The sequence below is a fragment of the Quercus lobata genome, chromosome 12 (genome assembly GCF_001633185.2).
Source record: "Quercus lobata isolate SW786 chromosome 12, ValleyOak3.0 Primary Assembly, whole genome shotgun sequence".
Lineage (NCBI taxonomy): Eukaryota > Viridiplantae > Streptophyta > Magnoliopsida > Fagales > Fagaceae > Quercus > Quercus lobata.
In genome coordinates, this window is record NC_044915.1 from 29,659,331 (window position 1) to 29,678,190 (window position 18,860).

At 40.3% G+C, this 18,860-nt stretch overlaps 3 protein-coding genes across 3 annotated transcripts; 1 reads left to right on the forward strand and 2 right to left on the reverse strand.

The window, feature by feature from the left end:
- Positions 1 to 319: 319 nt before the first annotated feature.
- LOC115970800 (cysteine-rich receptor-like protein kinase 10) lies at positions 320 to 4,037 on the reverse strand. The gene is made up of 7 exons (XM_031090413.1): positions 3,072 to 4,037; positions 2,460 to 2,594; positions 2,224 to 2,345; positions 1,865 to 2,075; positions 1,368 to 1,605; positions 781 to 931; positions 320 to 678 (listed from the first exon to the last, which is right to left on the reverse strand). The coding sequence occupies exons 1-7, from the start codon at positions 3,826 to 3,828 to the stop codon at positions 346 to 348; spliced, it is 1,947 nt and encodes a 648-aa protein (XP_030946273.1). The 5' UTR covers positions 3,829 to 4,037; the 3' UTR covers positions 320 to 345.
- Positions 4,038 to 5,981: 1,944 nt separating this feature from the next.
- LOC115970799 (cysteine-rich receptor-like protein kinase 10) lies at positions 5,982 to 11,815 on the reverse strand. Its single transcript, XM_031090412.1, has 7 exons — positions 10,933 to 11,815; positions 8,814 to 8,951; positions 8,107 to 8,225; positions 7,685 to 7,895; positions 7,193 to 7,430; positions 6,723 to 6,873; positions 5,982 to 6,607 (listed from the first exon to the last, which is right to left on the reverse strand). The coding sequence occupies exons 1-7, from the start codon at positions 11,789 to 11,791 to the stop codon at positions 6,230 to 6,232; spliced, it is 2,094 nt and encodes a 697-aa protein (XP_030946272.1). The 5' UTR covers positions 11,792 to 11,815; the 3' UTR covers positions 5,982 to 6,229.
- A 2,925-nt stretch (positions 11,816 to 14,740) lies between these two features.
- On the forward strand, positions 14,741 to 16,448 carry LOC115970507. The gene is made up of 3 exons (XM_031090134.1): positions 14,741 to 15,294; positions 15,551 to 15,776; positions 15,939 to 16,448. Exons 1-3 carry the CDS (start codon positions 14,741 to 14,743, stop codon positions 16,446 to 16,448), a joined length of 1,290 nt encoding a protein of 429 aa, XP_030945994.1.
- The last annotated feature ends 2,412 nt before the right edge of the window (positions 16,449 to 18,860 follow it).

The window sequence follows — 18,860 nt, forward strand, 5'->3', positions numbered from 1 at the left end:
TTACAACACATAAGGATAAATTTACAACACATAACTAAAACTAACATGCCCAATCCATCTTGTGGAACAACCCAAGTTTTCAACTACCCCACCAGTTTTGGAAGTTGCTAGGTCGGCTGTAGTTTAGAATGTTTCCAACTTGTTAATTGTGGTTTGGTTGAAAAGGTTTCCCTTAACCTGCCTAGTCCGACCCGGGAACTACTTTATGCTTATTGATTGGCTTGATAAATCGAACTACTTTATGCTTATTGATTGGCTTGAAGATTTATCAAACTCCAGATCCATTTTGGTTTGTTTCTTCACTCAAATAGATACTTGCATTATGTAAAAAATTGAATAATCACGTTATCGAGGGTATACTTCGGTTATTGAAGCTTCATTAACAGAAGATGGAATTCCATTGCTTGTAGATTGATCTGATCCCGGCTCCTTTATCGGCATGCTAGTTTCTGTTCTGCTATGAAGGAAAAATGCCGGCCGTTGAGGCAATGGTAGACTCACAGAGTAACTATTTAGCATGAGAACTATCGATGCCATAGTTGGTCTTTCTGCTGGACTTTCCTGAATGCATTCTAAGCCAATATGGAGACATCTCTTGACTTCATCTCTTGAATAAGAGTCTCTAAGAGTCGGATCCAACAGCTCCAAAAATGTTCCATCCCTCCAATGTTTCCAAGCCTGCATCAATTGCCCAAATATTCTCGTAAGCCTTCGCTCGGTCTTATTAACAAAAATAAAAAAAAAAAAAAAAAAAATTTGCAATATTCAATATACACTCACATAGCTCAAGAGGTTCTCAGAATTGCTTGGTGAACTGAATGAACTATTCTTCTTCCCACTTATAATCTCTAATATTAGGACACCAAAACTATATACATCAGACTTCATTGAGTATAATCCACGTATCGCATATTCTGGAGGCATATAACCACTAGAAATCAACATCACCAAAACAATAACAAGTTAAAATATGATCTAAAACCTTATAACGTACTCAGTTAAAATTATTAGTTACATTCAGACTAACAGGAATCCAAGATAACGTACTCTGTATATCTGATAAGAATATAAGCACAAATGCATTCTACAGAGTAGTAATTGGACCAAGTGCATCTCTAAATTTCAAGCTGTTAGCTTGATATGTAATTTGCGAGGTGCTAGAATGATTTTTTTTCCCCCTCTTTCTGTGTTTATTTGGTTGGAATAATACATCAATCTGGATCAAGCTAAACAAAGACAGAATTGCTTATTTTAATTGGGTTTAAAAGCATTATATCCCATTGAAAAGTTCCTTAGATCTACCTTTCTGAAGGTAGTTATTTCCACAAAAAACGAACGTTAAAAAATGTCTATAATTAGGTACTTACTATGTCCCAACAATCTTGTGAGTATTATCTTGACTTTGGTCAATTCCGAAAATTCTTGCCATGCCAAAATCTGAAACTTTTGGATTCATCTCTTCATCTAGCAATATGTTACTAGCTTTAAGATCACGATGTATAATTCTAAGTCGAGAATCTTCATGAAGATAAAGAATCCCTCGTGCAATCCCACCAATAATCTTGTATCGGTTGGACCAATCTAATAGTCTTTGCTTATTAGGATCTACAAAAATCACAAAAATTCAATTTCAAGTTAGAATATATGAATTAAAGTCAATCTCCATGCTAAAATGTACAATTTGTTTCAATTTAAAAAGACAAATACAGATTTAGAATTTAATATTTTAATCTCCTGCAACTTCATCCTGTCCTAAGTAAAAGGAATTTATAAATTTGGTACAGCTTGATGCTTATAATCTTAACAGAAATCATGCATTTAATATAACACAAGGAAATTAGACAAATGGTAAGAATCAACGGACCGAATAGAAAATAGTCGAGGCTTTTGTTGGGCACATATTCATAGACCAGTATTTTTTCTTTTCCTTCCAAGCAAAATCCCAATAGCCTCACTAGATTTCTATGTTGAAGCTTAGCTAACAATGAAACTTCATTCTTAAATTCTTCTACACCTTGTTTAGAGCTACTTGAGAGCCTTTTCACCGCTATCTCTTGGCCACCCAGAAATGTGCCCTGTAAAATGCTTTAAGCAGTTCTTAGAACAGCTTGTAGAAGTTATGAAAGTCCCAAAGCCAAAGTTTTCTGAATTTAGAACTGTTCAGATTTTGCATACATTAAATTTTCTACTATTTGCAAGGGGAAAAAATGACTAGTCTAATACCTTGTAAACCACACCAAATCCTCCTTTACCTAGCTTGTTTTCATCTGAGAAATTGTTCGTGGCAGCTTTAAGTGTAGCCAAATCAAATATAAAACACTCTTCAGCTGTGATTTCCTTAGCAGCTACACATCGTCACATCCAAAATGTAAACGTAAGGAAATACTCTACAAAAGCAACACGTACAGACATGAGAGAATAACACATTTGTTGAAATCAATAAAAATGTTTGTAATTACCATCTTCCTCCTTAACCTTGTACTTCTTTTTCAATTTCCTACGGCGGAAGCAGTACACCATAGTTAATAGCACCACAGAGACAGCAATGGATGTAACTATAGCAATGATCCTTACCGATGAGCTTTGCCTTTTCCCTGCATAATCACTCAAATATTGTAAATGAGCGTAACTAAATGGCATTTCTGACTCCCTAATATAGTGTCAATTCAATGTAGATTCATGCGCTCTGGTTTCCTAAAATAATAATAATAGTATTAATAATTTTTAACAAAGGAAAAGGAAATAAAAATGTTCATTGTGTATGCTATACCCAAAATTGATTCAACATAAGAAAGGTCAATTAAAATATGAATTCAGCAAAAAATTATTTATAAAAGAAAAAATCAAAGAATGTTAGTTGATATACTAAACGGTCTTGATGCACAAATTATAATTATTAAAAGTACTATAAATTTTATTTTGCATTCAAAAGTTAAAATGTTTAATAAAATTCATTTATTGTGACGCTACATTCGTTTTATGTGGTAAGACAAATTACAAATTAAAGTATCACCAATAGCAAATAAACCAATTTGCAGTAGTTTTAGCATTATGGGTTCTCGTGACCAAACCTGGTGGAGCTGGAGGTGGTAGTGGTAGGGGTGGTGAAGGTATGATCCGGTAAAATGGATGCACATCGTACCTAACACTACAACTAGTATATAAACCCATAGCCCCTAGTTTTCCATTACAATCAGTCGGCAGGTTTGCTATTGCTCCCCGAAGACACTTATTACAATCGAAGCTGGAGAGGTCAGGCGTGCACTGAACCAGGCTATACAGTGTTAGAGAAGAAGAAAACATGGCTTCTTTCGTAGCAAACATCTGAGCACTTTGGGCTCGTGTCACCAAGTCATCAAACACGGTTGCTAGTAGCTTTTTAAAGCCATCTAATTCAGCTACAGTGGTGTTGTCCGTACACTTAGAAAAACTTGGATCATTCATAATAAAAAAGAAGTTTGGTTCTGAGTAGCGTAACATACACTCATCATACCATATCACGACCCATCTTCTTCTAGGACAGTATTGTTGGACTATGTTATTGGTAGCTGTGGCGACACAGTCTTGGCAGACTTCGGTGTTGACATCGCCGCGGCAGAGAAAGAGGCCGTAAATTGTGTTGTTGGAAGAGTTTTGGCCGACGGTGATGTTATAGAAACCACTTTCAATGGAGGAATTGGAGGAAAGGGAAGAGAGGAGGAGGTTGACGTTGGACTGGTAGGTGCTGTTGGGGGTGAAAGTTTCGTCTGAACAGTCGTGGAATCGGTATGTTGGCACAGCTTCGCTAATTATGCTGCTAAGCAAGGAAAGGACCACAAGGGTAATCATCGAGACATGGAAAGAAGGCAAATTCCTTTTGATATCAACCTCTTGATCTTACTTTGGGGGCGTGGAAAGAAGGCAAATTACTCTGAACCTTCGGTAGTTTTGTTGAGAGAAGTGGTTGTCAATAATGAGTTAAAGGAACTTAGACATGAATAATGAGAGTGCGAATCCGTCGGTAGAGGTTGGTCTTTGAAACATTCAATACTTGAAAACACGTGAAGCGACTTTTCTTCAAGAAACTGCTGGCCTTATAAATGTGATCTTATCATTGGAAGAAAAAACAAAACAAAGGACTTATGGAGGGACCCAGTAAAAGTTGTGGACAAAAGAATAGAAAAGTCATTAGCAGAGAAAATATCAGAAATTTGGAAATGGAAAATATCTTCTTCCTTTTTTTTTTTTCCTTTTTTTTTTTTTTAATTTTACTAATTTTACCGATTTTACTCTAATCTAATTTAAATATATATATATTAAACTTTTTTTTGAGACTTAAATTCGGTCATTGTCCTCCACACCTTACAAATATTTAGATTTATAAATTGACCATTACACCAAAAGTATACTATAGAAAAAAATATTTTCTTAAGAATAGGTTTATATCCACTATTTTACATCTACATTCATAATAATAAAGTTAAGTTTCAGCCTTTCGGCACTAAATGCAAACCTAATTAAATGTAACCCAATATCAAAAACAAAAACACTTTGTACAGACTTAAGAAACAAAAGCTCCCCCATTCATTTCCAAGAAGTGAACCGCAAAGTTTGCTACTTTCCGAACCAAAGTGTCCGGAGACGAACACATATCACAAAGTATCATTTCTATGATTCCATAAAAACCAACTGGTAGTGCAGATCAACAAGTCAAGGTTACTCTGGAGGTCAGGCACATAAACAGTAACATCAAAGAAGAGAAGGTTGGGAAGCTTTGAGCATGCTTCACACAAGCAACTTCTAGCTACAACATGTTTCGCCAGTCACTGAGCAAGACCATAGAGCATAGGGGTCATTGCATGCCTTCCATAGGAATAACTTAATTCTGTTGGGTACTTGAAATTTCCAAAATTCTCAATAAGTTGTGGGATCATGAATTGTTTTAGGATTAACTAAGAATGCTGCTAGAATATTTGAAAACAAAGCATAGCATTAGCACTTTAATAGAATATTGCCCTGAATTATTAACAAACCAAATCAGTACGTTAATAGAGTCCCAATTTCTCAAAGGAATCCCTTTGATGGCAGCTAATTCATGAGGAAAAAAAATTGATCAATGAAAGACACTTTCCAGTAGTGAGAATCGAGATCAATTAGGGCCCCCAACTTTGCTATTCTAGGGAGCATTGTACATGGGGGGATGACCTTAAAGTAAGTGTGCGTAGGCAACCAATACTCTTGCCAAATTCCAATTTTGTCTCCTTTGCCATCTCAACATAATAGTACCTTCTCTAACACGGTCCTTTACGCCAAGATACATTTCTAAGAAAAATGACCATTTCGAGGAATATGAGAATCTAAAAATGGAAAATTTTCCTGTTGTTTTTTTTAGTAGTGGTCATCCCTGCTTTGCTAGCATTGCCAGGTTGAAACAATGAATGAAATTACAAAATCCCATATACCCCTGTAACCTATGCACAATTTGGTCTAATTTAACTAGTGAAGTTTCTTCTCCTCAAATCATTAGCCCCCACCAAAAGCTGCTCATCATCCCTGTGTGGTGCCTACAAAGTTTTCTAGTTATTAAAAAAAAAAAAATCTCATGCCATAAGTTGAGAAAGACTGAGCCAAAGCTTTGATCAAAATCTTCCTACCTGCTTGTGAAAGGGGTTTCTCCTCCCCGACTACAACTTTTTCCAGTTCCTTAATTGTTTCAAAAGCAGGGCATTTATTACGTCCCACCATATAGCTAGTAGGCCCATATGTCTATCATATTCCTTCTCACTACTAATTTGCTTTGCTATTTGATGGAGTTTAAAAATCTCTCAATTTGTGTATTAATTGCTAAAGAACATTGTGGTCTTCTCATCGTTAATATTCAGCTCCGATGCAGTCTCATACAAAGATAAGGTGATTATGATGTGTCGACATTCTGCTAGAGATGTACTACAAAAGAGTAAACTATTGTTCGCAAATAGTGAGTGGAAATAACGAGGCCACCATGACAAATAGCCACAACCCAAATCTGTTTGTGGTAGTCTTGTAGCAATATAAAATTATAAATTGAGTACAACTAGGGTAGCATTATTTTGTATTCTTTTCTCAATAATTAATTTTACAAATTATAGCAAACGTTTATTACCATACATGAAGGCTCAATTTCTTAGAGAACGGTCATGTGTATTATAGTGTTCAAGTTCCATGACTTAGAAAAGAGAGAGTAGCTTTGGAGAATTCCTTACTACAAACACTATCGAGGGTACAATTCAGTAATTGATGCTTCATTGACAGACCATTGCACTGATGTGCTTGAAGATTTATCTGAGTTCACCTCTACTGTTGGCATGTTCGTGCTAGAAGATTTATCTGACTCCATCGCTATTGTTGGCATGTTCTGCTCTGTTCTACTATGAAGGAAAAAAGGTGGCTTTTGAGGTGATGGCAAAGTAACAGAGCCACTGTTAAGCATTAGAATTATTGTTGCCATTGAGGGTCTATCAGCAGGATTTTCCTGGACACAAAGTAAGCCAATATGGATGCATTGGATAACTTCATTTCTCGAGCAAGAATCTCTCATATCCGAATCCAGCACGTCCAAGTATGATCCATTGCTCCAGTGTTTCCAAGCCTGCATCAATTTGGTGAGTATTTTTAAAATATCAGTTTCCTTTCCCTTTGACTTAGAGTTGATGTATATGAAATAATAACATAAAATGAGTTTCTAGAATATGTGTTTCACTCACATAGCTCAACAAGTCCTCGGCTGTATCTGATTGACCGAATGCACTAATTTTTTTGCCACTTAAAATTTCCAGTATAAGGACACCAAAACTATATACATCAGATTTCACAGAAAACTGCCCGTGCATTGCATATTCTGGAGACATGTAACCACTGCAAACCAGCGTCATCAACTTAGTAATTTTATAAAGAGACTATAAAACCTTAAGACTTTATCTAGTGCTTAAATGTATAATTGTATATCGATCATTGGTTACATGTAAAGCTAACTTTCACATGTAAGTATTGCACGGATTATATCTAATTATGATGCAGGGAATGTTGCGGTAATAATGCATCTCTAGATTGCCCAAAAATGACTTGATACAGAATTTACGAGGTTAGAAAGAATTGTGTTTCCCATTTTCATGTGATTAATTTGTTAGGATGAAAAAAAAAAGTTGATAAATTCTTTATATAATCTAGCACTTACAATGTTCCAACAATCTTACTGGTGTTCCCTTGGGTTTCATCAACTCCAAAAATTTTTGCCATGCCAAAATCTGAAATTTTTGGATTCAAATTTGCATCTAGTAGTATATTGCTAGCCTTAAGATCACGATGTATAATTCTAAGCCTAGAATCCTCGTGAAGATAAAGCATTCCTCGAGCAACTCCTCCAATAATATTGTAACGGCTTGACCAATCCAATAAGCTTCGCTTCTTAGGGTCTGCACACTCATCAAAATTCAGTATTCATGTTAGGTTTACCATATCAATTATCAGATTAAAATACATACATACATGCATACATACATACATATATATATATATATATATATATATTACTCTATCTCTTGCATCTTCGCCAGCTCCACAACACTCAATTCGTGAAGCAACATAAAAATTGAAATATAAACTTATTGATACATGTTACATGACAGACAAGGAAGTACATATATAAATTAGCTTAGAAGTGACTAACCAAATAAGAAGTAGTCAAGGCTTTTGTTAGGCACAAATTCGTAGACAAGTAACTTTTCTTCTCCTTCCAAACAGTATCCCAAAAGCCTAACTAGGTTTCTGTGTTGAAGTTTGGCTACCAGCAAGACCTCGTTTTTAAATTCTTCAGCACCTTGTCGAGAGGTTTGCGAGAGTCTCTTCACAGCTATTTCTTGTTTGTTGGGAAGTGTACCCTGAGAATATATACTGACCCCAATTAGAGCAATTCATTTCACACGGTCTATATATTCCCAAGAAGCTTCTGAATTTTGAATTGTTTGGATTTCCCAAGCGTTGAGTTCATAATACTAAATGAGTACTCTCACTCATTAGTTTGGCAAAGTACTTTCTTCAAAATAAAAAATAATAACAATAAAAAAAAAATTACACCAAAAGTTTCCATACCTTGTAAACCTCACCAAAGCCACCACTACCCAGCTTGTTATCATCTGCGAAGTTGTTTGTCGCGGCTTCAATTGTAGCAAAATCATATTGCAAGGAATCCGTTGTAATTTCACCGGATTCTATTGACATATAAGCACGACAATGGGTTAAAGGTTGCTGGCATATTAAATGCTCTGTTTGGAAGCATATAGAAAATGCTTTATTTTTTAGTGGGTGCTTACATGGAAATGTATAAATATGCTTAAATACTAGAAGCCTATTATTAATGACATACATATATAAATGACATATATCAGCTAACAATAACTTTTGTGATTTTTTTTCTTATTAATTTCCTTTCAGCTTTACGATATTCTTGACACTTATACAGATTATATAATTAATATATGAATTTCGATAATTGCCATTTAACATAAGGCACAATAAGGCACGAAACCAAGATTTTTATCTTTAAGGGACCAAAACACAAAATAAAAAGTTTTTACCACACAAAAATAAGAAATATACTAAATTAATATGAAAATTAAAATTACTATCAATTGAGTATTAATAAAATATAAATGGAAAAACACAACATAATACTTTATTACTACGTTTCAATTAAATTTTTAATGATCATTCAGGGGCCTAAGGCCCCATTTTCCTCGAATAGGAGTCTGCAGACATGAGAAAATTAAACATTGTATAGAATCAATTTTAAAAATTACCATTTTCATAAGGTACAGCATTGTACTTCTTTTTTGCTTTCCTACATAGAAGGTAGTAGCCAATACAGAGTAGTAATATAGACACAACAGCTGCAGCAACGACAGCGATAATTATTAACAATGAGTTTCTGCTTTTTCCTGCATAGAACAAGAAGATTTTTATTAAACAATGCAATGGTTGATGTTAAAGATATGAAGGCACAATCATAGTTAAGCCCATCCCCAATTGCAATCATAATATTTAATACTTAATTGTAAAAATATAGCAAATTCCATCGTGGCGAGGTAAGTTCCTCTTTTCTTTTCTTTTTTTTTTTTTTTTTTTTTTTTTTTTTTTTCCTTGCTGTTACTATGTCTCATCCTTTTTAACATTTAACATTCATTTTTAACTTAGAGTATCAACAATAGCTGTTGCAAAAGTATGTCATTTTATTTTACAATATACTCTATATCACATGTTTTATTCTTCAATTTCATACATTAAAATAATATATACAATATATTAAAATAGTATTTACTTAAAACTCATCCCAATACAAAACAATAAAAATGGTACTTTTTGTGAACAATTGGATAGGAGAGGATAGAGAGTATAATAAAAAAAACAATAACAATTTTACAATTTGAGAATAGTACGGTTCCAAATTTGAAACAATACTGTTCAACAATACTAAAGTTTTAGAATTTGAATCATTTGATGAGGGAGCCTTTTCAGTGTTTGGTGTGTGCTTTTATAGATGGGTTAAGACTTAGGAGCATTTGGCATAGTACTCTTCTACCATGTTCTATAATTTTTTTCCTTTCACTATATTTTTTCTCTCCTTCCACATGTCATGTCATGTCTCTCATTTTGTAGTTGATTTTTTCTTTTCTTTTTTAACGTGTGTGTTTTTTTTTTTTTTTTTTTTTTTGATAAGATTTTTAACGTGTGTTCTACTTTGTGTGGTTGGGTTTTTTTCTTTTCTTTTCTTTTTTAAATAAAAAGTTAATCTTACTTTAAATTATTTTAATGGTAATGCATTAAAAGTAAGAAATATAATGTAAAGTGAATTGTTAAATAGTGTGCTAAAATAAATTTTTGATACGTCAAAATAACTTCTTCTTTTTTAAGCAAAGCTACTCTAATACCCTGTGAGCATTCATATCAATAGTTTTAAAAAATTTAGTTTTTAACAATTTAAAAATTATTTTATTTATTTTACTGCATCATTTTACACTTTTTTTAGTATATGACATATTAAAAATATATAAAAATTTTCTACAAACAGACACCATTCTACTTCTACATCCTCAAAACACCCAGTCACCCACAAACAACCATACCCATTGCCAAACACTTACCCACAACCACAGAACACCCATACCAACAGCCAAACATTCGTATTAGCAAGCCACCATCTACCGCTCTCCCAATAAAATTACTTTTAAAATCCAGAAAAATTCTAAGCAAAAGACAATCCCTATACACCCTTTCATCTTCAACCTCAAGCCAAAAGCCAAAACTCCTCTAGCACACCTGGCAGAACTCATTTTTAACCTTAAGCCAAAACCCAAAACTCACAGCAACGCTTTCATCTTCAACCCACCCACAGTGTGACTCACAGCCGAGTCCCACCACCCACAGTGTGACCCACCAACCCAACCACCACAACCCAGTCAGATAGAGGAGAAAGGGATTGATGAGAAAGAGAGGGAGCTAGATTCACCCCCCCTCCCCCACCCCCCCCAAAACAAAAAAAAAAAAACAGAAAGAAGAAGAAGAAGAGAGGGAAGGGAACAGAGAGAATTCATGGAGATAAAAGTAGAGAGAGAAGAGAGATGACAGTTCACTATAACTAAGACTAAGAGTTAAATTGTTTTTAATACAACACTTTTGATTTTGTGGATTTTTTAAGTGGGTTGGTAGCACCATGCTGCAAATTCTTTGGCAGTCCAAATCAGTTACAATCTTAAAAATAATTTAATAAATAAAATAAAATAAAATAAAATAAATTGCATTTCATCAGCCATCCAATCCTTAAGCTATGGAGGAGGACCCAAAATTTTTAAAACATAAACTGAACTGAATAATCTCTGAAAGCCGGTTTCTTCATTTTTATAAATATATACCGGTACATACCTTTCGGAGGTGGAGGAGCAAGAAGCACAGGTGTTGGTGCCGGTGGCGGAACAGCTTGTACCTTGTAAAACGGATATATTTCGTACCTAACAAAGCAACTAGGATACAGAACATTAGCCCCTTGCTTTCCAGCACAACAACCTGGCAGATTTCCTACGGCAATCCCAAGACACGTCTTGCAATCAGAGCTGGATATCAGAGGGTCGCATTGGACAAGGCTGTATAGGGTTTGTAATTCCGAAAAATTGGCTTCTGTTGTTGCAAATTTTTGCGTGCCAGTCGGAGCATTTGATGCTTTGGTTTCTATCTCATTCATTGAAGTTCCAAGTAGCTGTGTGAAGCGGACTGGCTCTGTTATATTCTGAATGTTATACAAAGAAACAGAGGGAGTTTGGAACATGGTGGAGAAGAATGACTTGTTTGAGTAGCGTAACACGCATTCACTGTACCATATCACGGCCACTTTTTCTACGGGGCAGTACTGCTCAACAACTTCTTTGGTTGCTGTTGACACACAGACTCGGCACTCATCGGGTGTGAGGTCTCCACGGCAGAAGAAGAGGCCGTAGACTGTGGTCTCTGGGGTTTGGCCAACGGTGGTGTTGTAGAAACCACTTTCACGCGTGGAATTTGAGGTAAGAAAAGAGAGGAGGCGGTTGAAGTTGGACTGGTAGGTGCTATTGGGGGTGAAAGTGGTTTCGTTTGAACAGAAATGGTAGCGGTATTCTGGGGCTGCTTCACTGTTTAGGCTTAGGAAGCTGAGTAAGGAAAGGATTAGGAGGAGCATGGAGACATTGAAAGAAGGCATCCCCATTGTCGTTTGATCAGTCTTGGGCGTATTCTTCAAGATGCAAGACATGGAAAAGGCCTATTTAAAATATATATATATATATATATTCTTCCTTCCTTGTTTTTTCTTTTTCTTGGAAAATTTGGTACATAATAAGATAAACTGATAAAGGTCATTATTTCCACTCCAATGAACAAAGGCAAGCCATTTGCCAGTGGACTTTTCAAAATGATGACAGTGTCGAAAAACTAAAAGTCAGTCAACGGAGACTTCATTTTCCACATTTTGTGATTCATGAATGAAAAACTTACTGTTTACGTGAAAGTGACTACGGTCACTACCTTGCAAGAGGGTTTTAGGGAAAATTGTGAATTTTTTTGTATTATCAAAAAAACTCCAAATTTTCTTTATTCTTGCTTTGTCTACACCTTTAAGGACAAAGGAGTCGGTTGAAATTTCAGAATATCCCAAATCCTATGGTGGGAACAGCGTAGATGACCAACAGCGCTAGTTTCCAACGTATGGAGACAGAAGTGAACATTTCGAACAGGACCAGCACCCTTTCTGTGGCCGAAAAGTCTTCTGCTATTACATCGGAGAGACTCAGTCTGAAAGATACTCGAGTCTCTTCTTTATTTATTTATATTTTTCAATTTGATAATATGAAAAATAAGAATTTAAATATTAGATGTGGGGCCAAAGAACTTAGCGACCCCGGCCCACTTTGTACTGGGCCCAAGACCCGCGCCGAGGAGAGGAAAATATCCGAGGACGTACAATGAAAGTCCAAATGGCCTAGAGATGTTGCCGAGGGCAATCCCGTCTTCGGCATTCCAGAATCCAGAAGGACAGAACGACACACCATCAAGGGCAGCCTCCCAGAACGCTTCCCGAAGAAAGGACGAGTACAATAGGACACACACGGGGGTATGGTGTAGGAGCAGTTCAAGGAAAAGCTGTCACTTCCAAATTGAATGCGCCCAACTAACGTTCTGGCCGCATTAATAAGGAAATGACTCCTGAACAATGCGGCTTTAATTACCACAACTCACAGAGGGTTTGGGGAGGTGACTGATGGGACGAACACTCGAGTAATGACCTGCACCATCAACAGGTGGAGGGTCAAGATCGACTGGAAAGAAGTATATAATGTGAGAGACCTTCCAAGAATGGGGGATCGCAAAAAAAGAGCAGAGAGAGAGAAAAAGGAGAAAACTGTAGTAGTCTGCACGGTCTTGAAAACCCCTGTAACCCAGTACTCAAAGTAGAAGAAGAAGAATACTAAGTCCCTCAGACGAAATGCCCGGGGACAACATTCCATGCTTGAACCCGTTTCCTTATCGGTCAGCCCGCACCTAACCGTGTCTAGTGATTGTGGTTCAGACTAAGACCTAGTTCTTAAGCCCATTCTCTAAAAATTCATTGTATTGCGCCAGTTGGGCTTGAGACCTTTCGTCCAATAGAAGGAGCGCTCAAACCCACTTCCTACAATTGGCGCCGTCTGTGGAGAGAACTTGTGTGTTAGTAAGGACAACGATCCGACATAGTAGGATCAGGCCTTCATCAAACGGGCTCCCATTAGCTCGAACCAACCAAATCCCAACAACAGGGTAACTTCCCTAACCCCGAGCATGATCGAAATGAAAAGAATGGAAGGTTTCGAGAGGGAAGCGTAAACATCACTCAAACCAGCAGGAGCCACTCTCGCGCGGGCAGCCACGTGCTTCAGAGATGAAATAACAACCGGGCCCCGTAACCAGAAGAAGTTAGGAGCCATATGTCTCAGAAACAGAGCGATAAGCGGTCCATGCAGCGAGAAATAGACGATTTGAAAAGAAAGCTGCACCATGCACAGCAAAGGCAATCTCGTTCCAGGCTTGACGCGCCCTCTAATGATGAAAGTGACAATGACTATAGGCGAAGATCAAGGACTCCCCCAAGTGAGACCTTCTCCCATGAAGAAGAACATTACCAGAGGCGTAGGCACAGAAGCCCATCTCCTAGGGGCTTGGGAAACGATGCCATGAGCAGGGCACTGGATCAACTCTCCAAGTCGCCTTTCACGCATCACATAGAAGGGGCCATATTTCCTCGACGGTTCCAGTAGCCAACCTTCGTCATTTACAACGGTAGAACAAACCCGATGGAGCATGTGAGCCAGTTCAACCAAAGGATGGCTGTCCATTCTAGGAACGAGGTGCTGATGTGCAAGGTTTTCCCGTCCAGCTTAGGACTAGTGGCGATGAAATGGTTTAATGGTCTAAAGACGAACTCCATAGATTCGTATAGGTAGCTGACCCAAGCTTTTGGCTCCCGCTTCATTACGAACCGTAGAACCCCTCGGCCTTTGAGCGCTTTGTTGTCGTTATCCATGTATGACGGAGAAACCTTAAAGGCCTACTCGGACAGATATTGGGAGACATACAATGAAATGGAAGACAACTTTGACGACGTCGCCATTATCACTTTCAAAATAGTCTCCCAGCCGATCACAGCCTGCGGAAGTCTCTGACTGGCAAACCCGCCACCAGCATGCGCCAACTGATGGATCGGATCGACAAGTGCAAGCGAGTGGAGGAAGACTAGTTGCAGGGAAGAGGAAAAGAGAAGGTTATCCCTCAGAAGAGAAGGGATTTCAGGTCGAACTGGTATAGCAGCAACAGCCCGAGGAGGGATTTTGTAGGGCAACCCGAAACAACCAATGCACAGACTGTCAACGCCGTATTCCGAGAACCAGTACATCGAGTTTTGGAGAAAATCAAGAACGAGCCATACTTTAGGTGGCCAAATAAGATGGCGGTGGAACCCTTGAGGCGCGATCAGAACTTTTATTGCCAATACCACCAAGACCATGGGCATACCACGGAGAACTGTAAGAACCTTTGGAACCACTTGGACCAGCTTGTCCGGGAAGGAAAGCTGAAGTACCTTCTGCATAATTCCAGTGGTCATCAAGGCCACTAAGAAGCCAGGAAGGATCCTGCCCTAAGGCCACCCATAGGAACGATCAACGTAATCATGGCCACGCCAGGGAGAACAGGCACGCACCCCGCACAAGTATTAGCGGTGGCTCAACTACCTCCCGAGGGGTCCCAACCAGGGCCAAAGAGGGCCAGAATGAAGTTTCGTCCCGTTTTGAGTTTTTCGAAGGAAGACAAGATTGGGACCATCCAGCCCCACGATGATGCGCTGCTAGTTACCCTCAGAATCGGGAACTACGATGTGAAAAGAGTGATGGTGGATGGCGGCAACGCGGCCGAGGTTATGTACCCCGACCTCTACAAAGGACTAGGGCTAAAACCAGAAGATTTGATGCCCTACAACTTCCCTCTGATGAGCTTCGATGGGAAGCTTGTCATCCCAATGGGCATGATTAGGGTACCCATTCAGACTAGCCCAGAGATAGTGAAGGTGAACTTCGTCGTGGTGGACACCTACTCCCCTTATACGGCCATCGTCGATAGGCCCTGGCTCCACACCTTAGGAGCTGTTGCTTCCTCGTTGCACCAGAAGGTGAAATTCTCGTCAGGGGACCAAGTTTTTGAAATCCGTGGTTGCCAACCCACGGCAAGGCAATGCGTAGTAGCGACCGTCTCACATCGGCTAGACGCGGAGTCCTCGGCCTCCGCTGAGAAGAATTTATAGCAATCAAAGGCCCCGACTTCGCCCCCTGACACAACTGCCGAGGAGGTGAAATGTGAAGATCTAGAAGAGGTGGTTATTGGCGGTGACCCGGAGAAATTCTTCCGAGTAGGGGCTCAACTGCCTCTTCAGGAGAAGGAGGAGCTGATTGAGTTCCTTAAAAGAAATATTGACGTACTTGCATAGGATGCCTGGGATGCCCCCGGAATCGACCCATCCTTCATCTACCATCACCTCAAACCCGGCCATCACTCCCAAGAAGCAACCACCCCGTTGCCTGTCAAAAGAGCATGCCGATGCGATTAGGGACGAAGTGGCGAAGCTTAAGTGTGCTGGGGCTGTCAAAGAAGTCTTTTACCTCGAATGGCTAGCCAACACTGTGGTGGTCAAGAAGAAAAGTGGCAAATGGCGAGTTTGCGTGGACTTCACAGACCTAAATAAGGCGTGCCCTAAGGACCCGTTCCCTATGCCTCGGATAGACCAACTAGTGGATGCGATAGCAGGCCATCCTCGGATGAGCTTCTTAGATGCCTTTCAAGGCTATCATCAAATACCACTAGTGTTGGAGGATCAGGAGAAAACGGTTTTCGTGACACCAACTGGGAATTACCACTATAAGGTGATGTTGTTTAGTCTGAAGAATGCGGGATCCACTTATCAAAGGATGATGACAAGAATGTTCGAACCACATTTGGGCAAGAGCATCGAAATCTATGTCGATGACATGGTGGTGAAGAGTAGAGTGGTGTCCGAGCATTTAGGGGACCTTGGCAACACCTTTGGCGTCTTGAGGAAGCATAAGCTGCGCCTGAATGCCTCCAAGTGCTCATTTGGCGTGGGGTCAGGCAAGTTTTTAGGCTACATGGTTACTCATAGGGGAATCGAGATTAACCCCGACCAGATCAAGGCTATAAATAACCTAAAACCGCCACAAAACGCAAAAGAGGTCCAAAAGCTTACTGGGATGATCACAGCCCTCAATCGATTCATTTCCAGGTCGGCAGATAGATGTAGACCGTTCTATCTCTTGATCAACAAGTGGAAAGGGTTTGAATGGTCCGAGGACTGTGTTGTGGCCTTCTAGCAACTCAAGGATTACCTATCCCGGCCACCTATCATGTCCAGTTCTGAGGCCGATGAAGTTCTGTACGTATACATTGCTGTAGCCCCCCATGCCGTGAGCTTGGTGCTAATACGGGATGACAGTGGTATCCAAAAGCCGGTCTATTACGTGAGTAAGTCGCTGCATGAAGCTGAGGTCAGAGACCTACCCCTGGAGAAAGCTATACTGGCTGTGGTCCACCCTACGCGAAAGCTTCCCCATTATTTCCAAGCCCACACAGTGGTTGTTTTAACCCAACTACCCTTGAAGTCTGTACTGCGAACTGTTGATTACACTGGAAGGATTGCCATATGGAGCACAATTCTGGAAGCTTTTGACATCAAATACATGCCTCGAACCTCTATAAAGGGCCAAATCCTAGCTGACTTAGTAGCCGAATTTGCTGAACCCCCAGTAGAAATGGTGGCAAAGGAGTAGAACATGGATGGAAAATCGGTTGGAGTGATCTCTACACCAGTAAACCCCCATGTTGGAAGGTGTACGTTGATGGCGCAGCAAATCAAAGGGGATCTGGAATGGGGTTAGTCTTAATATCTCCCGAGGAAGCCATCATAGAGAAGTCCCTGAGACTTGGGTTCTCAGCCACGAACAATGAAGCTGAGTATGAGGCCCTGCTACAAGGAATCATCATGGTACAGAAAATGGAAGGAAAAACAGTGGAGATGTTCTCGGACTCAAGACTGGTAGTGGGCCAGGTAAGAGGAGAATTAAAGGCCAGAGATGCAAGGATGTAAGAGTACTTAAGCTGGGTCAAATGCCTACAGTCGGGTTTCGACTTTTTCAGCTTGTCGCACATCCCAGGAGCGGAAACACTCATGTAGATTCACTAGCCACGCTTGCCACCTCCTCGACAGGGGATCTGCCCCGAATTATTATCATCGAGCATCTGGACAAAGCGAGCGAAGTAGTCAAAGGCATGGTCTATGTTCATGAGGTTAAGGTGGGCTCTAGCTAGATGGACCCTATGGTGAGGTTCCTCAAAGATGACATCTTGCCCGAGGAAAAGTCAGAGGCAAAGAGAATACGAAGAAAAGCTCCTCGGTTCTGGCTGTCCGAGGACCACAAATTGTACAAACGTTCATATTCCGGGCCATATTTACTATGTGTCCACCCTAAGGCATCAGAACTACTGCTTGAAGAGCTGCACGAAGGGATCTGCGAGAGTCACAGGAGGAAGGTCTCTGTCGCACTGAGCCATTACCCAGGGATACTGGTGGCCAGGGATGCAGAAGGAAGCCCTAAAATACGTTAAAAAGTGTGACCAGTGCCAAAGGTTCACCCCGAATGTTCATCAGCCAGGCGGGACCCTCAACCCTCTGTCCAGTCCATGGCTGTTCGCCAAGTGGGGCCTAGATATTGTGAGACCTTTCCCAAAGGCAGTAGGAAATAAGAGATATCTACTGGTCAGGACAAATTACTTCACCAAATTGGTCGAGGTTGAACCCTTGGCCAACATCAGGGATGTGGACGCTAAGAAATTCGTCTGGAGAAGATACTGCTGCGAGCTGGGGATCACTAACAGGTACTCAACTCCAGCCTATCCTCAGGGAAACGGGCAAGCCAAGGCTATCAACAAGGTCATTGTTAACGGGCTTAAGAAGCAGCTGGATGATGCCAAGGGAAGATGGGTGGAACAGCTGCCGCACGTCTTATGGACTTATCGGACTACACCACGACAGTCAACAGGGGAGACACCTTTTGCCATGACCTATGGGGCCGAGGCTGTTATCCCTCTACCACGTGTTTCTGTCACCCCGGGAAGCTCGACCCCCTCGGCTAGCTCGTTAGTAGGGGATACGACCAGGGCAGCCTCGGGCCGAGCAACCCCAGCCTCCTCTGGAGCACTCACCATCTCGGAGTTGGCGGGAGCAGTCTCACGGATGGCTAGAGGATAGTATACCTTATCTGCCTTCCACAGATCGAATGAAGCCTCCACCCCACCTTATTTGAGGGCTTTATTCCAGACTTGGGAGCAGTAGAGCCGACATACCCCAAAGATTTGAGCCTTGAGAATGGCCTGGGTATCAGCCACCCCCGTGTTATAGGCCTCCTCCTCGGCCTTGTCCTTGGAGCTCTTGGCCTCTGTCTTAGCAAACTCAACCTCCGTCTTAGCCCTTAGAGCTTTGTCCCTGGCCCATTCCTCAACGTTCTTGGCTTCCTCCGCCCTAACCAGCTTCTTCTTAAGATCAACAATTTGCTCCTTAGCAATCTTCAGCTGATCTTCAGTCTCAAGTAGGCGTTTTGTTTGGTTTTCGGCCTGCTTTTAGGCGCCGGTGAGGCCTGATTCGACGCTGTCCCTGGCCCTGGTCATCTCCTTCAGATCCTCCTTGGCCTTAGAGAGGTTGGCCTCGGAGTTCTTGAGGGTCCGAGCAG

Excerpts from the sequence above, each read along its gene's own strand:
- LOC115970800 (XM_031090413.1), bottom strand. The coding sequence starts at position 3,828 with ATGATTACCCTTGTGGTCCTTTCCTTGCTTAGCAGCATAATTAGCGAA. Across the intron at positions 2,076-2,223 it reads GATTTGGTGTGGTTTACAAG|GGCACATTTCTGGGTGGCCA; the intron begins GTATTAGACTAG and ends AGCATTTTACAG. Across the intron at positions 1,606-1,864 it reads CCTCGACTATTTTCTATTCG|ATCCTAATAAGCAAAGACTA; the intron begins GTCCGTTGATTC and ends TGATTTTTGTAG.
- LOC115970799 (XM_031090412.1), bottom strand. The coding sequence starts at position 11,791 with ATGTCTTGCATCTTGAAGAATACGCCCAAGACTGATCAAACGACAATG. Across the intron at positions 7,896-8,106 it reads GCTTTGGTGAGGTTTACAAG|GGTACACTTCCCAACAAACA; the intron begins GTATGGAAACTT and ends ATATATTCTCAG. Across the intron at positions 6,874-7,192 it reads AGTAAGATTGTTGGAACATT|TGGTTACATGTCTCCAGAAT; the intron begins GTAAGTGCTAGA and ends GCTGGTTTGCAG.
- LOC115970507 (XM_031090134.1), top strand. The coding sequence starts at position 14,741 with ATGGCCACGCCAGGGAGAACAGGCACGCACCCCGCACAAGTATTAGCG. Across the intron at positions 15,295-15,550 it reads GGTTGCCAACCCACGGCAAG|GATGCCTGGGATGCCCCCGG; the intron begins GCAATGCGTAGT and ends GTACTTGCATAG. Across the intron at positions 15,777-15,938 it reads AGAAAAGTGGCAAATGGCGA|GAGAAAACGGTTTTCGTGAC; the intron begins GTTTGCGTGGAC and ends TTGGAGGATCAG.